Below are 26547 nucleotides of genomic sequence, written 5' to 3' on the forward strand. Positions count from 1 at the left end.
AATATTTCCCATCTAAATTTTATTGACTACATGGGATAGTGACTGTTCAGGAGTCTGATGAGTGTAATATGTTTGTAAATACACACTGGTGATTATGCAATACTATTTTCAGGCTGGCTTCTTTAAAAGACAGTACAAATCTGTCCTACAAGAAGAAAACAGAAGAGACAGCTGGAGCTACGTTAACAGCAAAAGCAATGATGGTGATTAAAGACTTCTTTCAAATTGAGAGACTCAGGTTAACCAAAGAAATTTAAGACTGTTTACAAGAAACCCCGAATTCTGCTCAGATTTCTATGTACTTCATTTACCATGACCTTGTGACATATTAGGTCTCAATGCACGTGAAAAATCCCAAGCAATGATTACTCTTCGAGAGGAAAGTAATATCTCTGCTCTTGATAGAAAAACACTAAAGCATTCAATTTATTCAAGGTAAGTAATCCCTCGAAGATACCGTGAAATGAAAGTGCTTCTGAATTAAATCATATTGAGGAAGTAAACAACTCATTTGGAGAAGTCTTGGACTTGAAATATCATTCCTTTAAAAGAAATTATTTGCCATGTGTGCTTGCTTCAGTAAAATAAACTCCACTGAATAGGCAATGATTCATTTCTAATAGATCTTTGAGACTTGTTGGAAAAAACCTAAATATTTTTAAAGAATGAAGAGCTGTTCCTCAATTTTCTAATGAATAAAAGAAGACCCCTAATGTTTTAAAGCAGATTTTATCTGTAAAGACCTTTCTTTGTAATACCTTTATGATGGGCTTTGATCAACAATGATTTATTCAGCAGTCTATGTAAGAGTATTATGGGCCTGAGGAGCAAATTTCAGACTGACCTTATACACTGGTTTAAGCTTAATGACTTCTGGATAATTATTGTTTATACAGCTATGGATTCTTTCTTTCTGTATATATACATAAGTTCTTAAAAATGTGTTATAGGAGGACTAGTGGATTCATACCTATATAAACATTCTTTTATCAAGGGTACCCAGGAGTAAATTTCTAAAATCCATTTTTAGTGAAATTTTCTACTTATAAAAACAATAGTACTTAAGAATTCTAATTTATACTCTGAAACAGATTGTGAATGTTGCACTTTAGCTGATATTTCAAATATAAATACACTGATGTATGTAAAATATGAAAACTGTACCTCACTAATGACTCTTAAAAAGCCAAACTCTACGAAGACCATGCTTAAGAGGCCAGTATTTCATATAAATTAGATACTGTGTAAAATAGTGACTGTCAAATTAAGCAAATGAACCTACTTGTGTAGATATTACTTTCTCCTCAAATGTATGTATGAAATGTGTTTTTATCGGGTGTATAAGCATTCTCATCTGCACAGAATTAGAGAAACCAGTAAATATAAATGTGACATCAAAATTTCCATGATCTAGGTTTTAGTGATAATCTTTACTATTTATTCATGCAATATGAACTGGATGCTGATAGCTGCGGAATATAATTTCATCTGATTTGTCCTATATCTGTCTTTACTATGGAAGTGATCAAATAGTAAAAGACTTCCATCTATATGAAGCCCCTGCCAACAGCTGTCTTCCTCAGGCTGTCTAAATTCCTCTTAAGTTCTCTGTTCACGAGCCTACAGTAGTAGCTGGTGGCCAAAGAACAAGGCGGGCAGAGCTTCGTGCAGGCATTCGAGGAATGAAGCCCAATCTGTGAGCATGAAGCCTCCTGAATGCGGTCATTAATTAAACTTAAAAAGGTATTCTTTCAAAGTATTATATTAGCAAAAGATTTGCTTAAGCAAAGTCATTCTTTCAGATTTTTCTGGAATCATTGGTGGAGGATGCTCCCTGAGGAACTTTACATTTGGCTTTCTATTCAGAAATGATAGCATTTGGGGCATTACTGAGTGCACTAAAACCAGTGTGCTAGGACTGCTGGATACCAGGACTTTCAGAAGCAAAACAGCTCACTAGTTAGCTATTTTGCATACTTTAAAACGTGTTATGGATTTTAAAAGACTTCTTTAAAGAAAATCAGGGAATAGTCCCAAAAGTGGTACCCTAACAACTTAAAACGCTTATCTTTTTGGCAGATAATGTAGGTATTGGAATGATTTTGAAATCTGGATTAGTATCTCATCAGGGCATCTTGAGGTAACGTCGGGCGTCCATCTGTACCAGGCTCTAGGAATTTTCACTCAAATCTTGAAAAGTGAAAGTATTCCAATTATTTCACTTGGGAATTAAGTATATGAATGTTTACTTTCAGTTCCAGTAATACTTTCTGAAACCCAAAATTTACTTTTCATGTTTTAATTTAAGCTCTAAGAAGCTAATCTTTAGCAACAAAAATAGCAATTTTAATTTCTTTAAAAAATAATTTTTCCCCTATATGTTTAAAGCATGACCATAGTCCTTCATATAAAAATTCTAGTTTGTACATTTCTTTTATAAACAATTACATGTTACTTGGGGATCATTCCTTTCTTCCATGCTTCCTCCATAAAGCTTGATAAGTCTGGGGTGTAATCTGTAAAAAAATAGATGTATAATTATTTCATCAACCTATCATTTTCACCCATATACCTACTGAGTATGGTACATAATACCTAATCCCAATCTAACGATAGCTACCAAACCTATATTCGTGGCAGAGCCGCAATCTTATAAACTGGGGGGCCTGATAAGTCAGCACCAGTAATTATTGTGACATCCAGGCATTGTGCGTACAGTGGGGTGCTCCTGCACCCTTTCTCTCCACCTTGAGTCATAATGCTTACCAACAGTGAGTCTGCATGGTCCTAAACTTGCCTGCACCAGTTGCCCCTGTTAAATAGTATGTAACATTGTTCCTGCGTAAAGTAAGCTGAAGGCTTTGGAAAGAGTTGAGAGAAGCGCACTGCTGGATACCAAGTGATGAAGACTAGAGATTTCAGTGTACCAATCTGCAACTCAGAGGGCTTTCACCAGGTTAAGATCTGGATCCACTTTTAAAATGACAAAAGTCAGTTGTAGACATTATCTGTATAGTTTAGGGAGAATGGTAATTTGAAATGCCAAGATAGAGACTCAGAAAATCTGGTGATGAGTCTATACGAAAATGCGTTGGCTGTATGTAACAATGGGTGAATAAATGTAAAGTTACACTTTATTTATTAAAATTGTACATCTTTTAATGCTTCCCTGACTTATTAAAAAAATAGTTTTGTATCTACTGGTGGACATTAAAGGTGGTGAAATAATGACACTTACTTAATGTGAACCTCTGATGTGGCTTCCATTAAGTCACCATCTATGTTCCAAGGGAAACTGTTTTCTGAAGCAGCTGCGTGCCGTCCGTCGTCCTCTGGATCGTATCCACTAAGATTCCTCGGACGAACTTTTACTTCTCCAACGGTGTAAGTCTCAACAAATGGAAAATTGAACTAAATAAAACAAATGCAAATAATCATGACGCTCGCTTTATCCTTAACTGCTCATGCAAATTGAGAAAGTTCACTGTGCTCTCTCTTGCATGTAAATATCAACATCCATGAGGACGTTTTTATAGCATTGAATCTCTATGCCAGGGATCCCCGATTTCTCTGGGAGATCTAGCAGCTGGCTAACTTGTTTTATGACCGACTGTATGAGGTTGTATACAATATCATACCATTTCCAATTAAAGATTTTTTACTACCCGGCTGTTGACACAGATTTATATAATCCACTAACTTATTAACTTGTCAGCTAGTTTAGGTGATGTAAAGCACACTAAGTTTCACGCTTGGAATTTAATTAGGAAGACCCTAGTTCTAAGCTTAGGAAGGTGGAAAGAGGAAGTCAGTCTAATGTGATTTTTGAGGGTATTTGCCCACCAAATTCCCACTTTAAAGATGGATGCAAGTCAAGGGGTGTCTGGGTGGCTCACATGGTTAAGCGTCTGCCCTTGGCTCGGGTCATGGTCCCAGGGTCCAGGGATCAAGCCCCGCATCAGGCTCCCTGCTCAGCGGGAAGCCTGCTTCTCCCTCTCCTCCTCCCTCTGCTTGTGCTCTCTCGCTCTTTCAAATAAAATCTTTAAAAAAAAAAAAAAAAAAAGATGGATGCAAGTCAAAAGACAATGGTTTGCTTACTGACCACTCTAAATGGTGCAGGGTATCTTCAAGTTTCCATCTTCGTTTGTCTAAGGAAACTTCAGTGGAAAAAATATGTATTCCCATAAATAAGATAGCCAAATACCTTTTTAGTAGCAATGCACAATAACCACTCACTTATTTCACTTTTTAGGTAAATGGCATGAGATTTATTCCTGTTATCTACGTGGCATGAGATTTACTATTATCTACATGGGTTTTTTCCCCTTCCACATGTGAACCTCAGTGAGGTATAGAATTTTAAAAGTTGACAGAAAACTAGTACCCCCCACTAGTACCCCTTATTTTACATATGCAGAAACCAACATCTGACAGATTTTACAGTTTATACTATATAATGCACTGGGTGACTACAATGAACTATACTGGATTTACAGGGTGGCATCACTATTCTAACAGGTACAGAATTAGAGGGTCCCAAGGAGGTCTCTGCAAAAGCAGGCAGGCTCTCTGTGAAACTGCTCAGTAGTCACTGCATTCGACTTCCCATCTCAGGTCCAAAGCCTTGGGGACATCCTTCATTCTGTGTGAACTTGTAAAAATAATGTGTTTTAAATGAGTCACTGCTAACTGGCTACTCTGGGTTAACGTGCATCCCTGATAATGATGCCTGGAAGTCTTAACTCGTAGTAAGTGTCACCGTATTTGGAAAGAGGGTCTTTGCAGATGTGACTGAGCTAATATGAGGTCATTAGGTTGAGCCCTAATCCAACATGACTGATGTCCTTATAATAGAGAGGAGAATGCCATGTGATAAAAACAATCAGCCTGCAGCATAAAGCCATTAGCCAAGAGAAGCCAAGAAGTGACGGCCACCACCAGTAAGTCTATTATCTTAAATCCTGTTTTCATGTGCGTCCTTCACCCAATGAAGCTCCATGCATCCCAGCAAATTCATTACCTATGAAGCCACATTGTTAGATGGGACTTTAGGGATCCTACAAAAAATTACCTTAAAATTTGCCCCTTAGGCAATCCCAAAAGAGAATTACCATAAATAATCTGTGCAATAGGTACCTCCCTAAAATAAATATAGAGCTTCTCAAGATGAGTACCTTCAGGTTAATATGCATTGAGGTTCTCACATATGTTTACTAGGGAAAGATTAAGAAGTTTACACTAAGGTAATGACCCTGAATAGCTCTTGGAATATTTAATTTTGAGACCTTTTTATATTGTTTTGTTTCTACTTTCTGACTTAGGAAAAAAGAATAATGAACATGCACTGTTTGTAGATTAAGAAAAATACTAACACTGCCAACAAAATGAATAACATCTGAAAAGGTATATAGTACTTGAACAATTACCGTCTTTCCTCAAACACACACACGTAAAGTTATTACTTCAGCTCACAACCTACATTTTGTCTGCTTTTGTCTACTTTGAGATTTGTATTTAAGGAAAGAGATACTATTAATGTTTATGATACAATTTCCTAAAGACTTCATTCAGTTGGTTTCTCAATAACATTGATCAAATAATGTAGTAGGCAGAAGAGAACTGAAACTTCATGAAGACTGCCTATGAAAGTGTATAATTTTAAAAGTGTGAGCCTTGCAATGCCACCTACGTAAGCAAGATTCCGCTGCCAGTGGTTGGCTGGATTTACTCTGCCCTTACTCCTGTTTCTGCTTTCCAACTACACCCAGGTACAGCTCTATACCTATAAGTAGTGAGACTATAGGGTGTTTTTTGTTTTTTGTGTTTTTTTTTTTTTTTTTTTTGCAAGCATACTGATGTAGTTCAAGACTCACAATTTCAGAAATTCACATATTTCTGGATCAGTTTCCTAAAAACTGGGTCAAAATCTCTGCCAAAAGAATGAATGTGGCTTATAATAGTTATTGTTTCTCTTTAAAACGAATCCCTTAAGGGGAAATACAATTTTATCTGTCTCCAAAAACGCAACCACACGTTCTAGTTCTGAATAGAATAATGACTGTATAAAAGTGGTGTGTTTTTAAATATAGGTCTGCAAATCTATTTCAATTAAGTGAAAGTAGGCTGATCTGTAAATAAATGGCAGGAGAATCTAAAGGGCTTAACTTCAGAGAAAGTCCGCTGTCAAACATCGAGAAGGCTAAAAATCTCAGATTTCGCTACTTTTCATCCTGAAGAACAGCTGAGTATATAATTATTTCTTTAATTTACTTCACATTTCAATGTAACACATTTTCTACTTTCTCTTTGCATGCACATGCGCGCACACACACACACAAATGTATGTATCCACCAACAGATAGCTCAGAAAGGGATAATCTATACTAATATGATAGATACTTTTCCAAAATTTGGATGAACCACAAACTGAAAGAAAAACGATTAATATATTAAGAAAATAATGCCTTCTTATGAGGCAGGATTTGATGTCAACTCTTGCAGCATCTCTCTTTCCATGATTAATAGTTTTGCAAATAAGTAACAAAAATAATCTACTATACCTGATTTTTAACACTGGCGTATCTTTTTAGGTGTTTTATAAATTCTGGTCGAGAAGTGTTTCGTGCAACGATAAGAGCCATGCTTCCATTATTTAATCTGGAATTAAATATTTGTATTTGACATTGAGAAGTTTATTAAGTGATTGCAACAGAAAGTACTCTGTATCATTCCTTCTAACAAGTATCACGTTTACTAGAAGTTTTAGGCAAGATAGATTAATCATTGTCACGTTATAGTTACCTAAAATTCTTAAATCTTATCTTGCCGTGTTAAATGGCACAGCCCTTCGAATTAGTTTTATTAAGCGACTGACTTCCTCCTCTAAGTTCTTAATTTAAGGGCTTTTTTAGAAAATGAACTATCATGCGTCCTATACACCTATCAAGACATCATTTAAAATCCAATGTATTTACTTAGGGATTCAAAATGTGGAATCGTGTGTAAAATAGCAATACAAGTGGTATAACAAATTGTTCAACACTTTCTAAAAACCTACAGTATGATATTTAAATATTTACTTATGGACAGGTCAAAGTGACATAGGAAAATAAATCAAAGGGGCCAATGGATGGATAAAAGGGACAAATGTTAGCACACATGTGCAGTTAAATGACTGAGCATTTTAATCTTGCATAACTGTTCAGTTTAATATAAGAGACTGCAAATTTAGAGATGTGATTTAGTGCCAAAAAAGCCACTCACAAATGCATCTAGCTTTAGAAGGCAGTTTGCAGAAATATGTGCAAATGATTTCTAGCTTGATTTCAAGACAAATATAAAGTTATTCCAAGAATAACAACAACATGAAAAAAAGCTCTTTAAATCTTACGGAAACTCAGGTTAGAGCTTGCAAGGGACCTTGGTGATTATCCAGTCATTCACTCAGTTTATACAGAAGGAAAAGAAGACCCCAAGTTTAAGTGATTTGTTCAAAGGCATACAGGGAAAAACAAAATGATTACTGGTACCAGATCTCTTAATTCCCAGGGTCCAATGTTCATTTTACTCAACATGCCAACACATTCAGAGGACTGTCTTGTGTTTTTATTTTTTAAAAATTGCTTACTTTTTCATAAACATGAAAAGCACTTCATATGTCTCCTTTTCAATACCTATTAGTCACTGAAACACACCCTATGTGCCTTCACTATTCTAAATGTTTTATTATATTATGCATTTGATCTTAGGATACTGAAAATAACACTAATTTCTATCAGCAATTTTCACTGAGGTATTTTGAATTAAGTTACACTTTATTGTGGGGAAAAAAAATAAAGTTGGAAGTTGAATTTCCTGTGCAATGATCCTGAATCATTCCAAAGATAAATTTCTGACTACCTCTGGCCAGCCAAGGCATGGTGTAAAGGTATTTGCAAAGAAAAAAAAAAAAAGAAAGAAAAAAAAAAAGGAGTGTTTAATTACAGTCCACAAAGGAAATCTCTGACTAGTCATCCTCCGAAAAATTCATCAATACTGATTAAACCTATCGAGAATAAGCAATGGAATTCCAGGCAAGCTAAAAACTGTATGGGACAGCATTGAGAGAGGCATGAATCCACTCCCAGAAGATCAGACTACCTCTCATGAAGGTCCTTGAGCAAACATGAGAGTCAGAGATGAAGGAGGGTTAGATAAGTGTTGTCTCCAGTCCTGTAGAACATTGCTCCTTTAGTCAGCTAGCTGGTTTTCACTTTTAGCGGGGAAAACTACATTAGGGAGGTGCATAGCTATCTAGGATTTCTGACGGTATAGGCAGGAAACAATTAAGCTCAATTTCTCTATCACACAACCTTCAAAATAACTCCTTTCCAGTTACTAGAGATAATAAGGACCCTGGTGTCCAGATTATTAATACCCAAGTTTATAGTTTTTCTTCTTCTCTAACTTTGGATATTTCTCTGTTTATTACCTTCATATCAACTGCCACGGAAAAAATTTTTAAATCCATCCCCTTTGCTAGCTGTTAATCATTCTGGTTAAATATTTTGCAGGGAACACAAAACTAATCATTGCAATTACGTTATAAATTGCCACAGCACAGAAGTCATTCTTTCATTCCACTTCCAGGGAAAATCTAGATTTGACTATATTACACAACATTCATGATCCTTTCTTCTATGCTCTCTATGGGAGTGGGAGAGAAAGATTTTCAGATGAATAATGGAAAGCTGCTTGAAAAGAATGTGTAAGAGATGGTTTATATTTTTGTGGATAAAATGATATATAAAATGTCTCAAGAAAATGTGGGCAGCAGATTCATATGTACCACTATTCATACTAAATATAAATAAGTGAAATTCAGCTTCCTTTAACTAAAGGTATCAAATATACCCACGTACGTGCTATTCATGCTGAGGATATTTATGTCTGCTCTCCAGTTTGAAAGTAGAGATGGTCATAAGAAATACCAGAAATATAATGTTTTCAATGACCAGTAAACAAACACAAATAAAGCAAGCAAGGTAGGCAAAAAATGACACAATAAAATCATGTTAATAAAACCCAAGAAATATTTTAGCCTCAGTAATATGAAGAAATCAGTGATCATCTAGCATTTCCAGTTTAACAGTTGGTCTCAGCCTACTCTGATGCTAAGTCCCTTAGGATCTCTAATATTATCACAGTCCAAAAGACACTACCTGTTGATAATATTCTAGCCAGCCAAAAGTTAGCAAGGTATTCTAAAAGAAAAAAACTGGTTTATAGAAAAGTATCAGTGATTCAATAAAAATACTCACTAACCTGGTAGTAGGTGCCAAGCCTCTAGGTGCCACTGAACACAGGCAAGGGATTGCCATAATGCTGACATTCAAGAACTGACCCTGGATGGTCTGCCACTGATCACTGCCGGCTAAAGGCAATGGAAGAGATTGGTTACTTTCCCTCACCAGAGCAAAATGTCAACAGAGCTTGGCTCAGTTCTCAAGGAGGTACTTTTAAGCTTACCAGATTTGGGAGATCCTTCTGCCTTCCTAAAAGTAAGAACACAAAGAAAACCACATCACACAAAAAATAACATCTATTCAACTGAGAAACTTCAAGAACCTAGTATGTTAAATATTTTCTTAGATTAGATAAAGTAAAAATATGCGAGTATACTCCATTACTGCACTATACTGTGCTAATTCATTTAAAGGTGGTATCATCCATAACAATGATTTTCCATTTCTTTTAAAGACTAGAACATTTGCTTTGTGTGGCTTTGAGTAATGTTTGTGTTCCACACTAGACTGAAATTCTGAGAGCAAAAACCATGGGTTTTGTTTGTTTTTTGGCTTACTGTTGTATCCAAAGTGCCTGGTATGTAGTATTCAATAAACAGGCTGTTGAATAAATGAATGGATGAATGGATGGATGGATGGAGTGAATCGTTGTTTCTGAAGACAGAAGTCAAACTACACGGCCTACTAGAACGTCACTACCCTATATCCTTTGCTACTATTTTCGAAAAACAACCAAAGATCACAAGACTAATAAATTGTGTATATCAAACTGTTCCATGCTTTAAAGAAAGATATAGATGTTTACATCACTTTGAGCTCTTTACCTACCTTTCTTGTAAATCGTGAGAGCTAATACACGGTAAAAAAGCTATTTCACAGTCTTCAGGCCTAAAAATACAGAAAAGTTTGCTATTAACACTCATGTACTCTAAGATACAAAATTTTTGGCTTAAGAAAAAAAAAAAACTTACTTAAATTTTGCCAGTGCCTTCATGACCGCAAAATCCCTTCGTTGGTTGGGTGACATCCATCGATTTTTTTCTGCCAGGGCCAAAGTTCTTCCACCAAAGCCAAACATGGCTGAGAACCCAAAGCGAAGAAGCTTTCCAGTGGTGCTAAAAGTGCAGACATCAACTGGTTGTGTGTGCCCTTGAACATCATGTTGGATATTAGTCAAGCAGTGAGAGGAGTAGGGCAAGTTGTCAAAATGGCAAACACAGAAGAGCCTATTTACTTATAGAAGGTCTCGAGCAACTTCATACCAGGATAAATATCCTTGCTTTCTCTTCATCTCCCTTAACCTACAACTACTACAACTGCCATTTGTAACTTTTTCAGGTACTAAGGAAGAAAAACACAAAGGAGTAAATACTGCAGCTTATTGTTATTTCATATAAAACATGGTTAAGAAAGTCAAGTTGAAGTACATGTGCAAAGTAAACTTAGATTTAACAGTTTTGCATTGTACTTATCTGAGTTTACAGACCTTCCATCAACTGGAATAATAACAATTCTAGAGTGGCTATGTGGTGTATTTTTTTTTCTTTTTGTGTTTTTCTTTTAATAACATCATCCTAGCCCTATAGTCTTCGTGTAGTCCAACAATAGTATCTGATATACTTAAATAGGATGCATGGGTTTTCTCTATCTTGATTGTAAAGTTGTGATCCTGACCATCATGATGATTTTTTTTTCTCACAAGATTATAGTAAAACTTCATTTTCTGCTCTTTATAGTGCCTGGACCCTGAAAAGGGAAGCAGTCCAAATGGTAAAGCTTCGCCTGACTTTTGGTTTTCAGTAAAACATTTCTCTGCTTTGAAAGACAAAGAACTTGTCCTCCCTTAGATATGTCTGACAGAAATAAAATCGCCTTATATAAATATAAAAGCTTCCTTATAAAAAAACTGCCTTATAAAACATGAACTTCTTTGAAAGAATTCTTACCCATTATAATGTGCAAAGTTGCAGTTACCACATGAGGGATTCCATGAAGAGAATGTGCCAGTACATTAGTAGAGCCTGCCAAATCAATTTCAAAACATGTAAAATCAATGTAGTGTATGTTTTAAGTTATGCACTTGCTCTTACTTTACACAGATACCACTACATAATGTTCAAATGAAAAAATTAATGGATGTTTATAAGTGTTCATTCACAGCTTCGATTCACATCAAATGGTTGCCAAATCACTGTTTAGCCTTTAAACAACTTAAAATTAGTAAATAGTTTATAGTATCTACTTGCTCACAGCTTTTTCCACTATTAATGTCTATTTTCTACCAAAATATACTAGCTCTATCAAAGTCTACTCCAACTTCAATGAGTGGGCTTCTAACTTCTATCACAAAATGAGCACCAACAGCATTGAGGCTGTCTTGGGAGAGCAGAGACAATTGCATAAATATATAAATAAAAATCCAAATAGTAACAATCTAAAATCACTGTAAAGTACAAAAGACAGTTTCTAAATACCTTTAATGAATCTTTGAGATAAGCTTTCATCCAAGAGGGGATTTCCCTTTTTTTTTTTTTTAAAGATTTATTTATTTATTTTGAGAGAGCGAGAATGAGAGAGAGAGAGAGAGACAGAGACAGAGAGAGCACATGAGAGGGGGGAGGGCCAGAGGGAGAAGTAGGTTCCTTGCGGAGCAGGGAGCCCGATGCGGGACTCCAGGATCATGACCTGAGCCAAAGGCAGTCGCTTAACCAACTGAGCCACCCAGGCGCCCGGGATTTCCCTCTTATATGACAAAAGATATCCTAAAGAAAATATTTAATTCCATGGTATTTAACATGCTATAAAAGTCTGTTTTGAGACATTACAGATTTATTTTCATGATGATTAGGATAATTTATGATCCACATGGATTTTTGCCACCAGCCTACAGAAGAAAAGAGTTCTCTCAAATCAGGCTTCTATAACATTTATGTGTCTCTGAGATCTTGGGGTACAAGCATTCTTTTGAAGAGGAAAATATCAACTAACCCCTGCTATTCCCAGGACGTTAAAAGGATTTAAAATTAAGAGGCTACAAATTTTCTTGAATTACAGATTATAAGAAAGAAAAGCAGTAACAGCCTGGAGCTGTGAAAGCATGAAGGTTAGCCCCCTGGATTTGTTAATTGGGAACATTCATGGTCATACATGATCTCTTCGATTTGTATCACTTGCACTAATGTGTTCTAGGGCTGTTGAGTTGAAGAAGCCGAGGCAACTCAGACATTTTCAACCAAGGCTGTCATTAAAATAATCATCATAAGGGACTTAACTAATATTAATGACTTCCAGACCTCTAGTAATACCAATTCAAAGAAAAGTCCATCTCAACCCTAATTAGTTAACCCTGTTCCAACTGATTCATCAAAGGGCAAATGATGCTCTGACCCTTGGTACTCAGAATATGGCCCACTGTCCAGCCACAATACCCTGGTGCTTAGGACAATACCTGGGTGCTTATTAAAATGTTGACTCTTGGGTCCCACTCCAGACCTACTGAATCAGAGTCTGCATTTTATAAGATCCTCAGGTTTTGTTTATGAACAGTAACTTGAAGAGGCACTTATCTAGAATGTATGGTCTAGGAATCAGGAGCGTCAACATTATCTGGGAGCTTGTTAAAAAGGCAAATATCTGGGTCCCACCTCCAACGATTGGAAACAGAAGGTCTGGAAGTGAGGACCAGGTGTCCATGCTTTAGCAAGTTCTCAAGGTGGCTCATAGGCACCCTAAGATTTAAGAACGAGGGGTCCAGAAACCTGTTACTCAGTGGATCTTTACCCAGGAGTCAATTACCTAAGCCTTTCCAATTATCCTTTGACCATCTACAGCCTGCCCTTTGGTCCTCTAATTGCTAATTAATCTGGAATGGGTGGGAGGAAAGAGAGGAAACAAATCAACCTATTTTGCTTCCCAATCAGATTTATGGTAAAGGTTTTGGAGGAGGCCACATAATTAGAGTGAGATATTTAGGATTATCAATGGATTACAGTACTCCATGAAACACATTTCCTCCATTACCATGGTTAATTAGGAATAAACCATAAAAGCATTCCTCTAGAAAGGCTATTAAAGAACATAATGTAATGTTGTCATGTGCAATAGAGAATGACACATATCATGACTCAAGAAAATAAAGACCATTTATTCCCTCTGTGTTTGAAGTATGCTAAGCATGCCCAAACACAAATCCTTTTAGACTGCTAAAGACCACTTTTTTAATTTTTATGTCTCAGGCTTTGCACCTTGACAACTTGTTCTTAATTCCATAGTTTGCAAAGAGGCATGACCAGAAATTACTTTAGTCATTTTCTAGTCTGATTAACCTGTTCCTTAGTCCTGAAGAACAGCTTTTTATACTCTGAATCAAAAAGGAAAGTTTGTGAGGAAAGTGCTTATAAAAAGGTAATACTATAGATTGCTCAGTATTTTTGTTTGGATAATCTAAAAGAGTACAATTTCCAAAAACAAAATGTGATCCGTCTGAAAAGATGTCTACATGCCAAAAGAACATGCTGCTCACATAAATAACAACCATGTAATTTTAGCATTCTCACAAAAGCTATAAATGTTCTACCTCAAGGTAAACATTTTAATTAGCCTGAAAAGTTATTTTTCTTAACAGCTACCAGCAACTTTGCTCACCACCACCTCCCCAGACCTGCTAAAATGTGCCAAATACAAAGAGGGTAAGGACAAAAGTAGCAGTTCATGTAAAGCATGAGTGATGAAAGTACCAGGCAGAAACTATGGAGGCAAAAAGAAAAAAGGAAAAAAATTGTCCTTGGAAGTGCAAGCACTTCTGCAGAACAATTAACTTAATTAACCAGACACCATGAATATTCATAAGGCCGTTAATGTCTCCCACATCCAAACAGATAAATGTGATGTAATGACTTCCTAGTCAAGCATATCTAAAATTCTCATGAAAACTGCACCTACACTTTGGTTCTTTGCCTGAAATATCATAGAAATTAACAGTCCCTTGGCAATATTTTATTCTCCTCAAATTAATTGGAAAGCATGAATTTATTTATGTGAACGCTATAGGAATATATGGTTCGCAGCCATCAGTATGTGGATTGAGCCTTGTTTTACAACAACTGGATTGCTTTTTTATTTTTATGTCCTCTCTGGCTTTTTCCTCTATCCTTCCCCCACCCCTTTAATCAGAATCTCTGTATAGTTCCTTAGCACCAGTTCCCATGGCAACACACACCATCGCTACTGGCCAGCAGTTCAAATACAGGCTTCCCCACAACTGATCCATTTGAGTCTGACCATAATTCAGCGGCTTAGTCTGTTGGCTCAGTGGAGTAATTTACTAAACACTCTCCCTCTGGGTGTCTCTCTCCAGGAGGCAAATGGCTTCAAAGGCAGACTGTCTTCTGTGTGCAGCTTGGAAACTTCCTGCCTCACTCTTGTTACCATTTTCTATCAAAGCCCTGATGGGACATTGAGTCCTCCTATTAGTATATCCCGCACATGACTCCCCCCTTCCTTATGGAATCCATAAGCTGGAACTCCTATACAACAACCACAATTTTGGCAACAGGCTGTATTTTCTAAGCAAAGTGCATTCAAATGGCGTATTAAAAAGGTAAGCATGACCACCAGTTTTGCTAGCTAACTATTCACTTTATGTCAAATGCGTACCTGTAAGGATAACCACCTTTTCATTTTTGATTCACAGCAGTTAATAAGTGACCTTGGGAGTGTATTTGCTAGTGAAGAGGAAATGACCTAAGCACATCCACTTGGCATGGAAAGAAATGCTGAAAAGCTCCACCATTATAGACAGAGCCACTAAAATGACAGGAAATGGTGAAAGCGGTTGGCTCCTCTTTGCCAGCATCTTTTTTTTCCCATTTGAGGTTATTTTCTTCTCTTCTGCGTAAGACCAGCAAAGGTTTTTCTCTATATGCTTTATAATTATTAGGATATATCCAAATATGTGTCTCCTTTTAAGTTCTTTTTTTTTTGAAAGACTTCACAGTCTAAAAGAGCATTTGTATATCTTTTGTTCTCTGTCAATGAACAATACTAAATATACTGAAATCCGTACTAAATGAATGTGGTTATCAAGTGGATAGAATGTTGAATTTTTTAACCAGGTATATTATTTCCTATTTTCATAGGAAACAACCATTGTTTCTGCTTTTCTGGTAGAGAGAATATCGTGTGAGGTTTTCCAAATGAAAAAAAAAATAATCTCTTTCCATCACTATTGTTTGTTTAAATAATTTGGGAGGAGTGACTGGCATAACGTAATAAACTTGTGAAAGATGTTTCCCTCTCTTCTGGAAGCCAGGGCTGCTCTAGCTGTTCTCCCAGGCTCTCAGGGCTTTCCCCTCCCTTCCCCTACTCACAAATTCTCCTACAAAGGCTCCCAGCAGGGTGTTCCCTTGCTCTCAACCTCCCATTGTTCCCTACTGTTTATCAAACACAATTCAGACCCCTCCCTGTGGAGTCCGGAGCCACCATGGTTTGGGAAAATTTTGATCCAGTCATCACCCAACAAATGGCCCATTTTCTATTTCTCCAAGCTCCTGGATTTCGCTTTGGCATTGATTATTTTTGCAATGAAGAAAATAACTCATCCTCCTCAGGCCAGATCCTACCCATTTTAGGCCGAATTCAAGTGGCACTAGCTCTATTAACGTCTTCTTTACGTTCATTCACCTAATAAACACTATGGAGCGTTCACTGTGTCACGTTCTATTCTAGCTGCTAGCAACACAGCAGTGAGAATGAATCTTTTTGGCATTTTCAACTCCAGGTTATGTATTTATACTCCGATAATGAGAGTTCCACATTTTACCTCACGTGACATTGTAAGCAGCTTGACTCAAGTGGCCCTGTTGGGAAATTTCAGACCTGGTGCTGTGCAATCATTAGACTTAATAGGGGAAGGTAGAATAATGATTATCCCATTTGTTGATTGTTTAACTATGTATTAATTCCTCCACATATACCATCTAATACTACCATAACCTTATAATGAGGTGAATATATGTGTATCTTTTTTACAGATTAGAAAAATGAGGCTCAAAGTAATTAAATAACTTGTCCAAAGTCTCCCATTCCATAGTGGAGATGATGAACTTGGGTCTTTCAGATTCAAAGTCTGTGCATTTAGCTCTGTGTCACACTGTCTAGGTTAGGAAGAGAAACAGAGAAAGAGAGGAGGAGAGGTTCCATTTAACAAATCCATGGCCCTCTGCTTGCCTGCAGGTATTAACCCAAGTGGAAGCTGCGCTCGGACAGGGTTGAGGGGGCTGCCTGTTTCCTTCCCAGCATTCCTCTGGGCTCTGAGAAGCAAAGCATGGGCCACTTCACTGGCAGATCCATCTCCACCAACACAGACAACACTAGAAAACAAGAAATTAAGAATGCAACACTTTAAAATAATTGGTAATAATTCCTGAAATCTCAACTTCAAAAGAGTAACCGTATATATTCATGTGCATGGTGACTCACACGCACCTTCCAACATTTTAGTTTAAGTGTCAATGAGTAAGAAGGCTCTAGCACTGCACTGGTAAAGTTTACTTCACAGATATAATACCTACACGATGACCCCATAGACAAAATATTTCTAAGTGGGTTAAGAGACATTAAAACATTTGACCATGTTAATTACATCAAACCTGCGTTTTGCTCTGTTAATATCCAAAAGTATATTGTTCTCATTTTATGTTAACAGTCATGTGCAATAATTCATTTAACCAACTGCTAATTTTCAATATAGCTCTGAAAAGACAACTGTAAAAGTCATGTAAAATATGAAATTTTAAGAAGCTATTTATCATTAGTATATAAATATAGTAATTGAAAACCTGAACTGTTTTTTATCTTTTGGACATTACTGCTAGATGGCACTTTTTTAAATTATTGTTACTGCCCTTTTGAGCTTAGTCAGTACTGCTAATAATTTTTTTAAGACCTCATGGTAAGTAGACTATAGCAGAGGTGGTGGTAGAAATTCATGAAAGTAATATATAAGATTTCAGAAATTTGTTTCATAATTATTTGTATTTAAAAGATGTAAAATAATCTTAAGTAGCAAAATCACATTAATTCACCCAAAAGGAGGAAGAGTTTGTGTTATTGAAAGCAGGTGTCATAACTCAAGGCCTCTAAGGGCCCAGCAAAAATGGAAGAGCACACTGAGTCTAAAGGAGGGACAGATTCTCAGTTCAGCCCATCATCTGGGAGGCACGCCCAGATTTTTCTAGAGATTTTTCATCCTCTGATTTTTTTAGAGAAGCCACAGATTCTGATTTTTGAGTGAGTCTCATTTGTCAATATTATCAACTAGCATTCAATATATTTAAAACCTTTACGTGCCAAACAAAACAGCCTATGGACCATGAGCAGCAGGTTTTATTTATTTATTTGAGAGAGAGAGCACGTGCGGGAGGAAGGGGTAAAGGAAGAGGGAGAGAGAAACTCAAGCAGACTCCATGCTCAGCAGAGAGCCTGAGGTGGAGCTCGATCTCAGGACCCTGAGATCAGACCTGAGCCAAACCAAGAGTCGGACGCTCAACTGACTGCACCACCCAGGTGCCCTGGTCACCAGATTTTAAATGGTTCCTTAAGTTTAAGAAGCTCTAGACGTTGGTGAATCCAGAGACTGAGGGTTCATCAACTCCCCCACACCTCGCTCTCAGCCTTCCAGCCCCTGCCCATAGCTGAGGTTCAGCCCTATGACTGCACACAGCCTGGCAGGTCCAGGTCCACCCTAGTTATCAGAGACTCCAGGACGTGGGATATTACCCAGGTCATTTTTGGCTAGGGGTATTATTTTATGTCTGAAAGTATTCTAGGGGTTCATCATGTGGTCACTGATTCAGAAAAAAAAAAGGTGATTCTATCTACTGAGGGTTGACTTTATGTCAGAAAATATGTTAGTTCTATTGAATCCTCAGAATTCTATGAAGTAGGCATTAGCCTCATCTTTATAAAGGGAGGAACCACGGTTTGATGTGAACCTTGTCTAATAGGATTTCAAAGATCTCAGAAGTTTGCCAACATTCTATGAACTTAATTATAACTATGAGATTCATGCCCCTTCTACCTGTTGAAGTGTGTGTGATCTAAAAGGAGCACATGAAGTCCTCCAACAAAACATATAACTTAGCACAGAAGAACCTGACTTTTCCATTTAGTATGCCAGCATCTGACCCCTGGGATCCTGCATCCAGTTATAGCATCTTGTACATGTTAACTCATCGCTAGAACTGACAGGATGGCTCCTCTGTGAACATACTCTGCCTTTGAATTTTTGTCATAACACATTTTATGTTACATTTTGAAACTTTAACAAATGATAATTACAACAATAAAGTAACATTTAGTGAATAATTACTATGTACCAAGCACTGTTCTCAGCACCCTCCATGTATTAACTCCTTTAATTTGGACATTTAATATGGACAATAACCATATGCAGTGGATACTTTTACCTTCAATTTCAAATTAGGAAACTAAGGCACAGAAAGATTAAGTAACTTTTCCAAGGTCATTACATAATAAGTAACAGAAGAAAGGTTTGAAACATCACAATTCAGCCTTAGAGACTGCACTACTACTATTCCATGTATTATAATCCTTTCCTAATACGTGAAACCTAATGAAAATCACCTTACGAGAGGTTTACTGTTTTGAAAATCAGTTTACCAGTAGAATCAACATGGAATTAAATGTGTTAAGAAAAAAATATGTTGATAACTACTATATCATTAAGATCACCTCCAGGAATACTAGTTACTCAACCTCGGGGATATACTTAACGCAAACACATCACAAGAGTCTGGACATTACAAGAAAAGGCAAAGCAAACACCTACCCATAACCTTCTATAATGTGTTAATTTAACCACACTTAAGAGTTACCCTAAACATAAACCTAGTAACTAATCCTTTGCATGTGGTACCTCCTATATTTTCAGAAAAAGTAAACTCCTTCTTTCCATGACCCCAAATACAATGATTCTGTCTGGAAAAGAATAACCAGAGGCTGATACCTTATTTCTCTTCATAAAAGTTCTCTTTATATAATTTTTAAATGAGTGTATCTTCATCTACAAACCAGTATCATCTTTGAGATGTTTAATAGGTTACTAGGTTTTGATTTAAACTTTTTCTTTTCTGAAAAGAGGTACTTTTTAAAAAATACCTTAGTATAGAGATATCATGGTCGATGTGATCAAATGTCAATGTTAGTCAAATAATGTCTAAATCAGTGTGGGTCTAGCTCATGGTGAAATTTAAAAAAGAAGAGAAAAACTAATTCAACAAGTTCAAATAAAAACTCTGAAACAAAATAGGAAAATATTAGTATATTTATTACTGCATAAGAACTATAGATTAGCTTAACCACGTTCACACTTGTAAATTCAACCGTTGCTGCTTCAAGTCTATGCACCTGATAGTACTCTTTTCTTTGCCTTTACAAACTTTCTCTCCATGCATAGTAAAAATAGGGGGCAAATAAAAAGTGACACTCCCACAAGTTTGAGCGACGGATCTCAGAGTGTTTGCTAGAATACACAGGAGATGCACAACAGCGGTCTTGAGGACTGATAGATGTGTTTGTTCCTGTTAGCTTTGTCACAGTGGGTCTTCATAGAAACATATGTAACTTGTTAAAAATTCCAAAATCTTAGCAAGTAACATTTCTTAAACATTATTTACCAAACCATTTTGCTTTATTAAATAGTATACACAGAATATTTCTTGGATCTTAAACTCTTTGATCTGTGTCTAAAAACCTTTAGTTGATTTTCTAGTCACACCCTATCAATAGCTTCACTTGAATTAGGCAGAAATGCTTCAGGCTCAAGTTCTTGAAGGAATCCCCTCTCTCATCAAAAGACCATAGAATCTTGGGGGTAGCTTATCCCCACCTTAAATCATTTGTACCTCTTTCTCAAGAAGTGCTCCAATAGCCACTCTTTGAACAAGTTCAGAAACAGGGAACTCACAAACAGAGTGCATTACATTTTCAAATGCTTCCACTTGTTAGAGAATTGTTCTTTCTTTTTAATTGAAATATATTTGACATATAACATTCTATGAGTGTCAGGTTAATAACAATGATTCGTTATTTATGTACATTGCAAGTGATCTTCACAATAAGTCTAATTACCAGCCATCATCATACAAAGTTACAAGAAAATTATTTTCTTGCGATGAGAATTTTCAGGATCTCTATTAGCAACTTTCAAATATGCAATACACTGTTATTGACTCTAATCTTCATGCTGTACATTATATCCCCCTGACTTATTTATAACTGGAAGTCCGTACCTCTTGATCTCCCTCACCCATCCCCAATCCTCCTCCCTTCCAGCAACCACCAATCTGTTCTTTTATCTTGCCATTTGCAAGAACATGGAAGGACCTAGAGAGTATTACACTAAGTGAAGTAAGTTAGAGAAAGGTAAATACAATATGATTTCCCACATATGTGGAATCTAAAAAAATTCATGCAAAGAATTGTTCTCTTAAAGTGTCTAAAGAAACTACGTTTCCATTGTTCTCCTCATACACCTAATCCATGTAATTCTAAGTGGAGTGACTTAAAATGACCATTTTACTAAGTTTTCCCAAGTCCCAGTGGAAAAACTAGGCCCATGAAAATAAGTGAGATATTGAAGGAATCTTAGAAAATAGATGATTTTCAATAGAAATTTTAAATTATTATAAGTCCTAAATAAATCAGCATGCTGTGGAATTCAGAAACCATTAAATCACTAAACTTAAATCATAGAGTAGTTAGGTCAAACTATGTGGTTAAAAAAATGTGGATAATAACTAAAAGATCTGCATAACTTTTAGGGCCACGCTGTTAAATAACAACACCTGCCATGTGAAATAAACCAGAATTGAGTATATCCAGTTAGAGAAAAAAAAATTACTATCCTGCACTTGAGTCTTTTGTCATTCGGCAAAATTTTTTTAAAAGATCTTATTTATTTATTTATTTGAGAGAGAGAGAGAAATCACAGGCGGAGAGGAGGGGCAGAGGTAGAGGCAGAAGCAGGCTCCCCGCTGAGCAGGTAGCCCAATATGGGGCTCAATCCCAGGGCCCTGGGACCATGACCTGAGCTGAAGGCAGAGGCTTAACTGACTGAGCCACCCAGGCGCTCCTCTGCAAAATTCTTCTTGATCCTTACATAGTATAATTGCCAATGGAATTTATTTGTACATAGCACATTTGACAGAACACTTCCAAAATGCTGATGGGCAAGACCAGATCTAATATCTCTGATATCTGTTACCCTCATTATTTATATAATCATGTTTTGAAGAAAGGACTTATTTGCAATACAGCCACACTTAGATACTCACAAGCTGTGTTTCAGGACTATGCAGCACATTAAAGCGGTAGCTGGTGGGTGCTGATTGATTCCCCCAATTACTTTTCTTAAATTGTATACTTGCAAGATAATTTGCCAAACGTAGCCTGTTAGTCAATCTGTCTAGCTTTAAGTATAAAGCTCTTAAGTAATCTCCTACCCCATACTCTTCATCCTCAATATTCATATAATGGCGCCATCTAGATTTGTTCCTCTCAAATTCTTTTTGAAAAGTCTTGTTTTACTTATCAAACTTTCTTCTTCATCCTCTAATATTGCTTCTTATCAAAAAATATTAAGCATTTCTGGAAAAACAACCCTGGGAATGCCCCATTGTGATTGCATCACTTTCCTTCCTAAAATATTCTAATAGTTCTTTGGGAAGAGCAAAGCCTTTAACTCTACCATTCAAAGACACAACTGTCCTTCCCGATATTATATTGTTTCCTGCCCATCACCATGTGACACAGATAATTCACATTTTTGCCACCTTTTAAAACTCTGAAAAATCAACCCTTGTAAAAAATCTTCCCTAAAATGTTTTTGTCTAACACATCAATCCACCACTTTAGCAAATTGATTTGCCTACTTTTTAATAAAATGATTAAAGTATGTTCACTTGCCTCATTTCTAATGTCTGCATAACAGTGAACAATTTCTACACACTCCAGCAATGTATAGCAAATGACAGTTTCCAATGCCTACTCTGGAGAGCACCCTTAATTGGTAGCCACTAAATTATAAAAGAATTAAAATTAGCATCTTTTTAAAAAAATTTTATTTATTTGCCAGAGAGAGACACAGCGAGAGAGGGAACACAAGCAGGGGGAGTGGGAGAGGGAGAAGCAGGCTTCCCGCTGAGCAGGGAGCCCGACGCGAGGCTCCATCCCAGGACCCTGGGACCATGACCTGAGCTGAAGGCAGACGCTTAATGATTGAGCCACCCAGGCGCCCCTAGCATCTTTTATTTATACTGAAAATTATATATTTTAAAAGATTTATTCATTTGAGAGAGAGAGAGAGTGAGTGCAAAAGCGGGGGGTAAGGGACAGAGGGAGAGGGAGAAGCAGACTCCCCGCTGAGCAGGGCACCTGACATGGGGCTGGATCCCAGGACCCTGAGATAATAACCTGAGCTGAAGGCAAATGCTTAACCGACTGAGCCACCCAGGCACCCCAATATATTTGTATGTATAAAATATTTACCCGCAGTCACAGCCAAATGAACCAGTGGGTATCTATTAACATTATCAACAAATTTGCAAAAGAGGATCACAATACAGTTATACCATATGACCTTCCATTAGTGCTTTACTAGATACATGGTTAAAGCCAAGAATTAAGGACTACAGATCCAAATATATGCACATTAGGTCAGTAAAACGTGGTCCTCTTTGATTTCCCAGTACTTATAGATTTCTCCTTTTGTTCTCCTATGCCTGATCCTGAGAGGTAGAGGACCATGCCATATTGTCATCATTAATTGTTATTACATAGATATGGATGCAATAGTCTAATTACATTCACCACAAATATTGAAATATTTATAAGTCCCAAATATGTGGCTAAAAACTCACGAAACATTTCAGAACATAAGCCATGTGACACATACAGATTGATAATATAACCTACCCATCAAATTCCTGGAGTTCACAGTCCTTCAGCAGTGCCAAAGCATGCCCTTCATATTCTGTTACTATTTAAAAACAAAAACCAAAAACAAGAACAGGTGAAAGTTTGAAACAATGATCTACACTCTTTCACTTAGTTTGGCAAAATAATATCATAAACATATGGTCAGGTCATAAAACAACATTCATCCTTGAATATTTATATTTTAATCATGGGAAAGAGGGTTAAGGGTTACTTTCCTGATGTGTTTTATAGCTTTATGGAAAAGAGGGTCATATATCTGTTCCAACTACGTAAGTCACATGGGGCTATCCCACACACAGCAGTTAGATCATTTATCTTGGTGCCTGTCTGTTCAGTGTTCCCTTCCTGATATTATAAAGAAGACACATTCCCTTTAAATCAGAAGCCTAAGAGCAGCAGTATTTTGAAAATAAGGCATATTAGCTGGCATCGAAGAGTCAATGTTAAATCATTTTGGCAACCTTACATGAATAAATTAGTTGAAGGATTAGTGTAAGATTTACATACTAGAAGAATGTGTATCTGGAACTGCTCGACAAAAAAGAGAAGGAGCTGGATGGGAAAATAACGAAGCAAAGCCAAGACCAATGATAACAGACCCCAAGCCGCGGAGGAAGGTGGCGCGGACCCACCAGAGCCGGATCCTCTGAGGAAATGAATCTGTCACTCCCTATCGCTGTCTCTACAGTCGTGATGCCCTACAAAGTACTGTAAATGCCAGTGGAGACAGGATAAACTGGCACACTGCAGATGGCACCAAGCATCCCAACCACACTTAGCATTTTCTGGGGCAGCATTGCCAGAAGAGACAGCCCAGCTGTATCCACCCATCAAAGATTTCTGCGGACTGACATGACATTGCAGATGGATTTTTTGTGTAAGAATGTGCATCATTATATGCAAGATTACATTAATCTTTCATGCCTGTCTGTCCCTGGTGCCGGCATGGTTCAAGCTTTTCCTACAATGTTTTTAGATATTGTTAAGAATTATTAGTCTTGGTGTCTAAAAGAATCACTCTGTATCCAGCACCATTACATTGTAATTCTCCCCCAGTTTATTCAAATGTTGTTAGCATTCACATGAATAAAACTTCTGTGTATTGAATTCTAATCAGAAGAAGGCTATGAGAAAACTAAGGATAAAATATTAATATTAATAAACTTGGAAGGTTATCATAAATGGTTGTGTTGATCATTTATAACCTCAGCAAGTAGTTGCAACCTTAAAAATACAAAATAAAATGTTATACATACACACACTGAAAATAATGATATTATGAAGAAATATTTATGCTGAGAATCAGTTTATCAAATCTTGCTTCTATGCTAAAGCTTACTTTGGTAAAGCTTTTCAAATTCAATATGAAATTAGCTTTAAAATTAGGTTATGGCTAAATGCTATCTTTATTCAGGAAAAAATTTTAAATAATATTCTATTTCTTTGATCTTGCAGGTGGAATTTGATGATATGTTGATGCAAATTATCCAAGAAGAGTAATTTTTTTTTAAGATTTGATTTATTTATTTGACAGAGAGAGACACAGCGAGAGGGGGAACACAAGCAGGGGGAGTGGGAGAGGGAGAAGCAGGCTCCCAGCTGAGCAGGGAGCCTGAAGTGGGGCTCGATCCCAGGACCCTGGGATCATGACCTGAGCTGAAGGCAGACGCTTAACGACTGAGCCACCCAGCACCTCAAAGAAGAGTAATTTTTAAAGTAACACTGAAAAAGTTAGAAAAATATAGTGACCTGGAACAAAGAGGAAAAGATGAAAGAAACTTGATGACAATATATTAGGAAAATGAACAATAGGAATGAAGTCCTTGGCATCAGGGAGCTCATATTCTGGAGGCAGAAACTAGACACTAATTTTAAAACATGAATACACGATATGAATTAGTAATAAGTGATTACAAAGAAAAATAACATAGGGGAAAAAGGATAGAGAATAATCTGGACTACTATTCAGATAGAGTAGAAGAAACTGATGTATTTAGACATAATATTATGGGCCCTGGAGTCACAAAGAGCCAGATTCAAATCATCCCATTCCAAATAAACATATGGAGTAGACTGCTAGACAAATGCAGTTTCAAAAGGTTACTAGTCTTTTCTTTCACTTGCTTTCCTTTTCTGATGAGAATGACACCCTATGCCCCTTCTATTCAGGAAATTTGGAGATTCCATTCTTTGCAAGGCTTTGAACTCGGTTCTCAGTGCTGGGATTCCCCCACCCACCCTAACCTTCAATTTATGTATTACTTCCTCAAGACGACGAGATTGGAGGGAAGTAATGTCTTGAGGTTAATGCTGAATGTTGATGAGGAAACAGGCTGAAGTAAAATCAGATGAGACTTGGACTTAAAGAAACATTTCCTGGTCTGGTGATAAAATTCTACAATGGGATAAGATACCGAGATGGCATTTTCTCTCCTGTCCTATAGGTACTTCTGACTTAGCTCTAAATGGAATCTGTCATTTCCACCTTCAAACTGCCTCTCAAATATATTGTTCCTTGTGTTCCATCATCTCCTCCTTGCTACCCAAGGTCAAGACCAGTTGTTTCGGTCTTTGTTGCTACAGTATCCCATCTCAAGCCAATGCCTATGGTCCAGCCACTAATATTTTTTTAATGTGGATATTACAATAGTCTCTGCCCCGGTCTGCCTCCAACCTTTATCCTACTCTCTCCCAGAATGATTTTCTCACGTATTTGATCCTATCCTTTTTCTACATAACCTCCACTGATGAGTCTTCACTGTCACCAGAGACAAAGCTCTAACCCCGGGACATCTGAGTATTACAAACAGGATTCACCATATACCTCCACAATTATTTAAGGAATAACAAAAAGAAACTTTCACTCAGAAATCTCTCCTTAGCTGGATATGATGCATGAACAGGTACTCTACAGATTTTTATTAAAGTGCAGGTAAAATTGGAAAGAAATAATGCCCCAGACTACCAGCATCTTTTGTGACTCAATTTTATCAAATTGCCTAGCTTTCTGCTGGGCAAGATCACGAATAACAAGAGGCATTTCCAAGGAGGGAAGGCTTTAAGTAGAAACAGAGAGCCAAAGAGAAAAAAATTCCAAGAGGAGATTTGGTAAAAGTGTCATAAGTTAAACTCATGACTCTAGAAGGAGGAAAAAAAAAAGTGACAACAAACTCCACTTTATTGACAATTCCACAAGGGCCAGATAGGACGTAAAAATTATCTGGTGACTAGGCACTCCCAAGAG

General features: G+C 36.9%; 2 protein-coding genes across 2 annotated transcripts in view; one reads left to right on the forward strand and one right to left on the reverse strand.

Annotated features, from left to right (window-relative positions):
- The window catches only part of ITGA4 (integrin subunit alpha 4), a 78251-nt gene extending 75019 nt beyond the window's left edge, over positions 1 to 3232 (forward strand). Inside the window, exon 28 of the mRNA XM_027589573.1 lies at positions 113 to 3232. Within this exon, the coding sequence (XP_027445374.1) occupies positions 113 to 211 (99 nt within the window). The 3' untranslated portion in view covers positions 212 to 3232. The remainder of the gene's footprint in view (positions 1 to 112) is intronic.
- Positions 2379 to 26547, reverse strand: part of CERKL (ceramide kinase like) — a 108850-nt gene continuing 84681 nt past the window's right edge. The window contains exons 4-13 of the mRNA XM_027589575.2: positions 23280 to 23343; positions 16512 to 16654; positions 11231 to 11305; positions 10256 to 10433; positions 10113 to 10172; positions 9508 to 9533; positions 9304 to 9412; positions 6561 to 6657; positions 3239 to 3411; positions 2379 to 2516 (exon numbers count right to left, since the gene is read on the reverse strand). Coding sequence (XP_027445376.2) covers positions 2435 to 2516; positions 3239 to 3411; positions 6561 to 6657; positions 9304 to 9412; positions 9508 to 9533; positions 10113 to 10172; positions 10256 to 10433; positions 11231 to 11305; positions 16512 to 16654; positions 23280 to 23343 — 1007 coding nt within the window. The 3' untranslated portion in view covers positions 2379 to 2434. The remainder of the gene's footprint in view (positions 2517 to 3238; positions 3412 to 6560; positions 6658 to 9303; positions 9413 to 9507; positions 9534 to 10112; positions 10173 to 10255; positions 10434 to 11230; positions 11306 to 16511; positions 16655 to 23279; positions 23344 to 26547) is intronic.

Source organism: Zalophus californianus, chromosome 3, assembly GCF_009762305.2.
Source record: "Zalophus californianus isolate mZalCal1 chromosome 3, mZalCal1.pri.v2, whole genome shotgun sequence".
Taxonomy (NCBI): Eukaryota; Metazoa; Chordata; class Mammalia; order Carnivora; family Otariidae; genus Zalophus; species Zalophus californianus.